The sequence below is a fragment of the Macaca nemestrina genome, chromosome 6 (assembly GCF_043159975.1).
Source record: "Macaca nemestrina isolate mMacNem1 chromosome 6, mMacNem.hap1, whole genome shotgun sequence".
Taxonomy (NCBI): Eukaryota; Metazoa; Chordata; class Mammalia; order Primates; family Cercopithecidae; genus Macaca; species Macaca nemestrina.
The window spans coordinates 29978228-29987642 of NC_092130.1; the positions used below are offsets into that span (position 1 = coordinate 29978228).

The following is a 9415-nucleotide window of genomic DNA, read 5'->3' on the forward strand; positions in this document are numbered from 1 at the left end:
TGAGACAGAGACTGAAAAGGCTAGTTTAGCTTGCTGGAGAGGGAACTTAGCTTGTTAAGTCTTAATTCTTGGGCCTGAACTTGAGACATCTTGGAGTTTTCAGAGTCTGTGTGGGTTGGGGTAGGGCTGATGGTCATTGTCTCAGGGAAGAAGGCAGGGAAGCACCTTGTCTTGTAGAGAACACAAAGGGAAGATAAGTGAGCCAATCTTGAAAGCTATATGACCACGATTCACATTATACTTTGTGTTTATTCCCTCCTTGTCATCCTTGAGCCTTTGGAAATATCTGGTTTAAGTGTTTCAGCCTGATCTAGCTGTGTAATGGCATCATTGGAATTGCTGAGGGTCAGTGTTTATTTCCCTAGAATGTTAGACGGAGGATAGTGCTCTCTGAGGCCTCTGTGGGTTTTGGTAATTATGGAGACTCTTAAGAAAAAAGTGAGTATTGGGGAACAAGAGTTGGGCCCGAGGTCCACCCACTCCCCTCCACATGGTGATTCACCAATCACTGCCATCCTTTTACTAAGCAGGTGGTCAGACTTCCTGCAAAAGTAATCCCTTAAGTTGGTATGAAATCTGTCTTCCTGTAACTTTCACCCACAGGACTTAGTCCTTCCTCTCAAAAGCACAGAGAACAATCATCATAACCATTCACATTCACCGAGTGCTTACTATGTGCTGGGCACTTTACTGAGCATTGTGCTAGATCTTACATATACTATTTTCCCATTTTACAGATGAAGAAATTGAGGCTAAGGGAGGTCAAATAACTTGTGCAAGGCCAGACCCCAAATTAGTGGCAGGATTTGAACTCAAATAGTCTGATATCAGAGCCCACTGTCTTGAATTCTGAAGTACTCCTTGTTTCAATGATAGCCCCATAGAGATCTCCTGCCTGTGATCTTGCCTCTCTGGGCCTTTTTTGGTCCAGGTGGAATCCCCACCCCATCCCCTTGTTGCTTCTCTTTGTGCTTGGAGTAGAAGGAAGGCAGCCCTGCCCGGTTCCTCTTGCCCTGGGGTAATGGAAAGAATGCAAAACCCTAGTCCACCTGACCTCTGGTGACTTGTCCCACTTCGACCCCCTAGGACAGCCTCGTGGAAGCCTGTGGAAGCACTGTTTTAGCAGCCTTCCCCTCAGGAGGCTGTATTTTTCCTGTCTGTCCTCAACATGTCTTCTGCCAGAACAACAAGCTCAGTTTTCCCTTCTGATAAATCTGGTCACCCTAAATATGGGGCTTTGAGCAAATGGGAGCGGCTGGCCCCACGCAGCCCTCATTTCGAAATGCAGATTCACACGGGCTGCTATTTTGGAGGTCTGGTTTCTTTCCCCACACACAGTGGTTTTAAGTAAGAGCGAAGGGATCATGACAGAATCTTGGCAGGGGGAAGATGCTAGGAAAGAAGATGCACCTGGGCAGTCTTTGCTTCCCAAAGTCCCCAAACACTGGCCCTTCAAGAAGTTGGTTGGGGGGTGGGGGAGCGGGAAAGGGGGTCCATGGTAACATAACACTGGGAAATACAGCTTAACCAGCCCCTCCTGCAGATCAGCAGTGTGCATGTTAAACATTTGAAGTCCTAGCAGTAAAGAAGCCTAACTGGTTTTGTTTAGCCCAGTTTTTCCATTTAAAAATGTAGCCTAGTAAAATTTTGCAAAACAATGATGCAGAGCAGAGCTTGCAAACCAGCACCGATGGTCTGATATATTTCTGGGAGAGGTTTAATTTGGCCTACAAAGTGCTTAAATTTTGCTTTCAATTAGTCACTAACATTTCACAATTGGAATATTCTCCTAATAGATAAAGAGGGTATTCTTCTTGAAAAATCAGAAGATCTGGAAACACTGGTCCATATTCTTGCCTGACTATGGTCAGCTGGAAGTCAGGCTGTGGTTTTTAACTTGCTGCAGCCCCTGTATCTCCTTAGGGCAAGACAGCTATCTCCTGCTCTACTCATTTAGGATGTTCCTCGGGTTCCAGAGTCCCCCCAAGCTTGCCATCTCTGGTGTGGAGGTTTCTTTGGGTAGGCGTTGGCCTAGGTGACCACTGGGGCCAATTCATCCATTCATTCATGCAACATATACTGATTGAGCTTATACTGTGTGCTACACCCTGTGGATACAAGATGGATAAAACAGCCCCTGCCCTCTGGATTCCAGCGCTGGCATTCTAAGATTCTAGTTGGGAATTGCAGAACGGGGAGGAGGGAGGGGTTGAGGAGAGTGGAGCTGGTAAGGCTACAACCAAGCTTCCTGACTTCCAGCCCTGGGTGCTTGCCAAAGTGCTTGCCATTCTCCATCCCTTTCTCTACCGGCTCACCGAAGGGAGCTGCCTCCAACAGCCACGGTGAGCCTTAGAGAAATAGCTACTGACTTGCTCTGTGACTTAGACGCGTTGCGGCTCATCTCCGGGCCTCAGTTTCTCCATCTGTAGAATGCCCCGGTTGGACTAGAAAATGATGGGCTTTCCTTCCAGGTCTGGCACTCAGAGAGGCTAAGACTCCATGATCGAGGAATGTCTGACCCGGCCATTCCGGAGCTGTTCCATCGAATTCCAAGCAGCCCCACTCCCTCCTTACCCCATCCCGGTCAGGGGCGGGCGCTGGAGCCAGCAGGCCGGGAGGGCCTGGGCTTCCCGCCCGGGAGGTGGAGCCGCTGCTCGGCGTCCCGCCCCTCCACCTGGGGCTCGGCCCCGGCCCCGGCCCCGGCCCCGGCAGATGTTACAACTTTTTCGAATTCTCTCCCGCGGTGTCCCCTCGACCCGCCCAACTCCCTCCCCTTCCCCGCTGGGGTCCTGCCCACCTCCATGCAGGGAGCTGGGTTGTTGTAAGGACTCCGGGTGGGGCGAGAGGCCGGGAAAGCAGAGGCGAGAGAAATTAGGAGGCGGGAGAAATCCAGGGCAAGAAGGAAGAGGGGAGTCAGAGGATGGTAGAGAGCACTTTCTGGAAGCCGCCACGCCGCGTCTCAGGCTGGCCGGGCTGAGCTGGGGAAGAGGGAGCAAAGAGGGAGCAGGGCCGGCGCTCAGGCAGCGGGAGGCAGCTCGGCGCGGGCCTGACCTCCCCAGAGCGCCCCGCTGCGGCAGAGCAGATCCGGCCCAGCTGTCCGGCAGCCTGTCCCGGACCAGACACTGGGCCATCCTCGGGGGCGCTGAACGCCCTCGCAGCATCCGAGCCGGCGGGCCGGTGGTGCGCCCTGGGCGCGCGAGGTGGTGAGGCCCCAGGAGCCCTGCGCGCCGGGACGCACGGGCCGGCTTGGCGATGCACGCCCTCACTGGCTTCTCCCTGGTCAGCCTGCTCAGCTTCGGCTACCTGTCCTGGGACTGGGCCAAGCCGAGCCTCGTGGCCGACTGGCCCGGGGAGGCCGGTGAGCAGCGCTCGGCCGCTCCGCCCCAGCCTCCCCACATCATTTTCATTCTCACGGACGACCAAGGCTACCACGACGTGGGCTACCATGGTTCAGATATCGAGACCCCCACGCTGGACAGGCTGGCGGCCAAGGGGGTCAAGTTGGAGAATTATTACATCCAGCCCATCTGCACGCCTTCGCGGAGCCAGCTCCTCACTGGCAGGTAGGCGTGGCGCAAGGCCCCGGGGCTGAGCATCTAAGCTCCAAATCAACCCAGTTTGTAGATTTCTCCTGCCAGTACCTCCCCGTGCTGGGGTCTGGGAAATCTCCTATTGGCTGTGTAATCATTAGTAAGTCCCTTACCCTCTCTGGACCTCAATTACCCTTGCCTTACACTGAATGGGCTTCATCATCTTTGAGGTCTTCTTGCTTTGATGTTCCAGGACACTCACATTCCACACAACGTGGAGACATCTGGTCATCCCTTTGTTAGAGGAACATGGCAGCCTCTGACATTTATTGCTGCTTCTATTTATGGACACTGAGACCCTGAGCAAGTCATTTAATTTCTCTAAGCCTCAGTTTTCTTGTCCATAAAATGGAGCAAAGAACAGTTTTCACCTTGAAAAAGAGTGGCGGCGGTGGAATGATTTGTGTGTAACCTGCTTGGCTGTCAATGTGTGGTAGCCTCTATGTGTCCTGAGGGATTCAGGTCCCCATACTGTTTGATGAATACATTGGGAGAAGACCAAGGAATTGATAGGTGGAAGAGAAAGACACATAGGATACCACGACCTGTGTAGCCTTAGTGTGGTTACTTCATTTCTCTGAGCCTCTGTTTTTTCATCTGCAAAATCCTCCCAAGTTGGCTGGGAGCCCCAAGCAGACATGCTGCTTCCTCCATAAGGAAATGTCCACAGGCGAGGCATCAGGATTACAGGATTAAAAGAGCAGGGAAACAGGAGGTGGGGGTATGGAAGGCAAACTCTGGCCACTTAGGGGAAAATCCTTTGGCAGGGTGAAGTTAATTCTCCTTGGATGGGGTCCAAGGCATGCTTTCTCCCAAGTTCCACCCAAGAGCCACTAGTGTGATCTCAGGAACCAGAACCTTAGTCTCCCTGTTTCTTAGTCTCACTATTTCTTGGATGGGAGAAATTGAGACAAGGACTCAGGGAGGGCCCAGCTTGGTTCCCCTTGGCCTACTTCAGGGTCTGTGGGAGATAGAATTGAGAGGCCAGATGTTTGGCAGGGGTCCTGGAGCTGGGAATCAAATGGTGCCCTTTCTTCCTTCGATCTGGCACCCAGCGTTTAGATCCAGGAGCCGAAAGGAGAACAGAAGAAAGAAGGAGGGGCATGGGGTGTGTTTGGGTTGGAGTGGTGGTACAGGATGGTGGTGTAGTGGTGAAGACGAATGCTGACCTGCAGAAGAGGGAGGAGGAATCTGCATTCCCAAGACTTGTACACAACTTAGTGTTTCTGTCCTAAGAGGTGACTTTTGGTTTAAGTAGCGAAATGAGCAGACAGCAGCAGGGCAGTGCTTCAGTCCCCTGATCTGCGAAGGTAACTGAACGTGGCTGGTCAGTGCCTGCCCTCCACCCCCTGCAGCTGGCTCCATCTCATTGATGCTCACAACCCTCGTTAGTATTTGTTAACACATCCAGTTGTGTTTTGTGACGCTGGAGAGAGGCAAAGTTTCTCATGTGACTCACTTGCAGATGGGCTTTGGTGACTCTTAGCTGGCCCATTCACTTTACAAACCAGCATTCCACAGCACCCCACCTCTATGAAGACAGGCCCAGTTGGGACTTAAGACCCTAGGGTACTTCTCATATCAAGTCCTATAATTTATTAGCTTGATTGAGGCCTGGAGAGGCCGTTATCACCAAAATATTTTGAGCATGAGTTGAGTAGACCCAGGTTCAAAGTTTAGCTCCACTGCTTGCCGGCTGTCTGAACTTGGGTCATTGCTGCTCTTTTGGGGGCCTTGGTTTTATCATCTGTAGAATGGGGCTGGTAATAGACTTCCCTATAGGTTTTTAAAATGAGAATTAAGTGAGATAATGTATGTATGTGGTGCCTAGTGTTAAAAATGGCAGTAGTAGCTAATTATAGGTAACAACAATAACAGTTTTAAGATAAGGAAACCAAAATAGAGAAACTCACTTCTGTGCTCTGATTAAAGATGTCAAGAGTTCAGGGCTTGTCTTAATTTGGATGCCTCGGGGTGAGAAAAAGGTGTGGGATTCTAACATACTTGTGAAGTTTCAGGCTTCTTATTTCCTCTGGGACTTTCAAGACTTGAGTAAAGGCAAGACACCATAAGCAGATCACATGGGAGCCTTGACCACAGAAGGGGGAAGATGGGATATGAATGGATAAATGAAGAATTCAGGATTCGCCTAACCATTTACTCCTGCCTCAGGATGATAGCCTGGATCAAGGGGTCATATGAGCTCACAGGCAGGCACATGGGAGCTGGTCTTAAAAAACTGGGAAGCTAGACGAGTCTTGGAGATTTCCCATTTCAACCAACTCCTCTACAGGAGCAAACTGAGGCCCCCATGTGTGAAGAGATACGGCAGCCCAGTTTGCTGAAAAAGAGTCACTGCTTAGACTCTGCTTGGAACGAGGACTTGGTTCAAGTCCTGGCTCTGTTCCTGACCACTGGGTGACCTTGGGTAAGGCCCTTCCCCTTCCCTTAAAAAGACCTTAGGTTCTTTTTAAGATGAGGTGAGTAAACTAGAGAATGAATTGGGTCCCTTCTGGCTCTAAAACCCTTTCAGTGTCTTTCATTCATTCATTTCATAAATAATTGAGTGCTCTTTGAACATCACTTGTATGCTAGGAATAGAAGGTTGAATAAAGTACAGCCCCATCACATGTCCCTGGGCAGAAGAGCATGTGCAAACGAGTATAATCCCACGGCCAAGTAAGAAAACGATGATGTGTGCTAAATGCTAGGGGGACCCAGAAGCAAAAGTGACTAATTCTTTGGGAGAGTTACGAAAGACTTTATAGCATGGATAACATTTGGGCTGAGCTTTGAAGAGTGAGTAAGAGTTTGCCTGGGAGAGCAGGGCTTGCTCTAGGCCCCAGAACAAGTTAATAGCTTAGAGCTTAGGGACTCTGAAGCCTGGAGCCAGACTGCCTGGGTTACAAATCCCACTCCGACTACTAGCCATGTGAGTCACCCGGCAAGTAATTTAATTTACCAAGCCTCAGTTCCCTTATTTGGAAAATGGGAACAATAATATGTACCTCCGAATTTGTGGTGAGGATTTAGTAAGATAGTTCACATAAGAGGCTAAGTGTAATGCCAAGCTCACAGCGAGTGCTCGATATTAGCTATTATTATTGTCATTATGACCCTGGGTTCAACTTTTAACTCTCCAACTTCCTAGCTGTGTGATCTTAGGTGAGTGGCTTAGCCATTCTGAGCTTCAATCTCCTCATCTGTAAAATGACAATATGACCTACTCCCAGTGATTTTGAGGATTCGATGAGATAATGCATTTGAGGTGCTTAGCACATTTGATAATACCTGGTGGTTGCTGCTATTATTTTTGCTGGTAGTGCTGGGACCACAGCCCACCTCACAGTGGTATTGGGGACTGGATGGCCAGAGCAATGGTCTGTAGCTTACCTGTGCCTTCTGTGCCTTCCCCTCCTCCCCACCAGGTACCAGATCCACACAGGACTCCAGCATTCCATCATCCGCCCACGGCAGCCCAACTGCCTGCCCTTGGACCAGGTGACACTGCCCCAGAAGCTGCAGGAGGCAGGTTATTCCACCCATATGGTGGGCAAGTGGCACCTGGGCTTCTACCGGAAGGAGTGTCTGCCCACCCGTCGGGGCTTCGACACCTTCCTGGGCTCGCTCACGGGCAATGTGGACTATTACACCTATGACAACTGTGATGGCCCAGGCGTGTGCGGCTTCGACCTGCACGAGGGTGAGAATGTGGCCTGGGGGCTCAGCGGCCAGTACTCCACTATGCTTTACGCCCAGCGTGCCAGCCATATCCTGGCCAGCCACAGCCCTCAGCGGCCCCTCTTCCTCTATGTGGCCTTCCAGGCAGTACACACACCCCTGCAGTCCCCTCGTGAGTACCTGTACCGCTACCGCACCATGGGTAATGTGGCCCGGCGGAAGTATGCGGCCATGGTGACCTGCATGGATGAGGCTGTGCGCAACATCACCTGGGCCCTGAAGCGCTATGGTTTCTACAACAACAGTGTCATCATCTTCTCCAGTGACAATGGTGGTCAGACTTTCTCGGGGGGCAGCAACTGGCCGCTCCGAGGACGCAAGGGCACTTATTGGGAAGGTGGCGTGCGGGGCCTAGGCTTTGTCCATAGTCCCCTGCTCAAGCGAAAGCAACGGACAAGCCGGGCACTGATGCACATCACTGACTGGTACCCGACCCTGGTGGGTCTGGCAGGTGGCACCACCTCAGCAGCTGACGGGCTAGATGGCTACGATGTATGGCCGGCCATCAGCGAGGGCCGGGCCTCACCACGCACGGAGATCCTGCACAACATTGACCCACTCTACAACCATGCCCAGCATGGCTCCCTGGAGGGCGGCTTTGGCATCTGGAACACCGCTGTGCAGGCTGCCATCCGCGTGGGTGAGTGGAAGCTGCTGACAGGAGACCCTGGCTATGGCGATTGGATCCCGCCACAGACACTGGCCACCTTCCCGGGTAGCTGGTGGAACCTGGAACGAATGGCCAGTGTCCGTCAGGCTGTATGGCTCTTCAACATCAGTGCTGACCCTTATGAACGGGAGGACCTGGCTGGCCAGCGGCCTGATGTGGTCCGCACCCTGCTGGCTCGCCTGGCCGAATATAACCGCACAGCCATCCCGGTGCGCTACCCGGCTGAGAACCCCCGGGCTCATCCTGACTTTAATGGGGGTGCGTGGGGGCCTTGGGCCAGTGATGAGGAAGAGGAGGAAGAGGAAGGGAGGGCTCGAAGCTTCTTCCGGGGTCGTCGCAAGAAAAAATGCAAGATTTGCAAGCTTCGATCCTTTTTCCGTAAACTCAACACTAGGCTGATGTCCCAACGGATCTGATGGTGGGGAGGGAGAAAACTGTCCTCTAGATGTTCTTCCCCTCTCCGGCTTGGCCCTGCTCTTTCTCAGAGATAAGCCTGTCATGTCTCCATCTACAGGGAGTTGGAGGGTGTAGAGTCCCTTGGTTGAACAGGGTGGGGAACCTGGTTGGGGGTGGGTGGGAATAAACCAGACTGGGATGCCTGTATCTCAGTCCTGCCTCCTCACCGACTTGCTCTGTGACCTCAGGTGACCAACACGAGCTTTTGGCCTCAGTTTCCTCATCTGTAAAATGAGCTGTAATGACTTTGTGACTTTTTGGTGTGGCCCTGGAGCCTGGGGCCACGGTGGAGTTCCTCGGCCTTGCCACTTGACAACCCTTAAAGGGCTTCCTCCTTAACACAGGATCTCTATGGTGGTGTTTGGGTGAGGGCCGCCTGGAGTCAACCCCCAGCTAAAGCATGGCAGTCTGACTGCTCTCTACAGGGACCTCCTGAGCACTGTGGGTGGAGGCGCAGGGGTCGGGGGGTTGACCTTCGTGGCTCTTCACATGGCCTAGGCCAGTCCTCGGGTCAGACTGGTGTCAGGCACTGTAGTGCGAAGTTCCTCTTCTGGCCCCTCCAGTACCCAGAGAAATTGGCTGGGCCATTAATGGCTGCAGCACCAAGGGTGGTGGAGACAGCTGTGAAGAGCCCCCAAACCAGTACCGGGACACCTGGGTTCTCCCGTGACCTTGGGCACAGTTCTTCCCCTCTAGGCCTTGATTTCCCCACCTGCGAGTGGGGATGCTAGCCCTGGCTCTGCCTCCTTCATGAGGCTCTGGAAGACTGGCCAAAGCCAGATTGTAGAGGAGCTTGTGAACTTGATTAAAGTGTCATAACTTGGAAGTGAGGGATGCAGTGCTGTCCGACTATGAGCAGGTGTAGGTGTGTGCTTGTGTGTCCTGGGGGCAGGTATGAGCTCACTGTTGGCCAGGTGAACAGGAGAGGAGGTGGACAGCCTGGCTAGGAGGTGGGGCG

The 9415-nt window shown here is 52.4% G+C and overlaps 1 protein-coding gene across 1 annotated transcript; it reads left to right on the plus strand.

The window, feature by feature from the left end:
• The first annotated feature begins 2700 nt into the window (after positions 1-2700).
• On the plus strand, positions 2701-9415 carry LOC105466869 (arylsulfatase family member I). Its single transcript, XM_011716002.2, has 2 exons — positions 2701-3563; positions 7019-9415. Exons 1-2 carry the CDS (start codon positions 3253-3255, stop codon positions 8415-8417), a joined length of 1710 nt encoding a protein of 569 aa, XP_011714304.1. The 5' UTR covers positions 2701-3252; the 3' UTR covers positions 8418-9415.

Excerpts from the sequence above, each read along its gene's own strand:
- LOC105466869 (XM_011716002.2), top strand. The coding sequence starts at position 3,253 with ATGCACGCCCTCACTGGCTTCTCCCTGGTCAGCCTGCTCAGCTTCGGC. Across the intron at positions 3,564-7,018 it reads AGCCAGCTCCTCACTGGCAG|GTACCAGATCCACACAGGAC; the intron begins GTAGGCGTGGCG and ends CCTCCCCACCAG.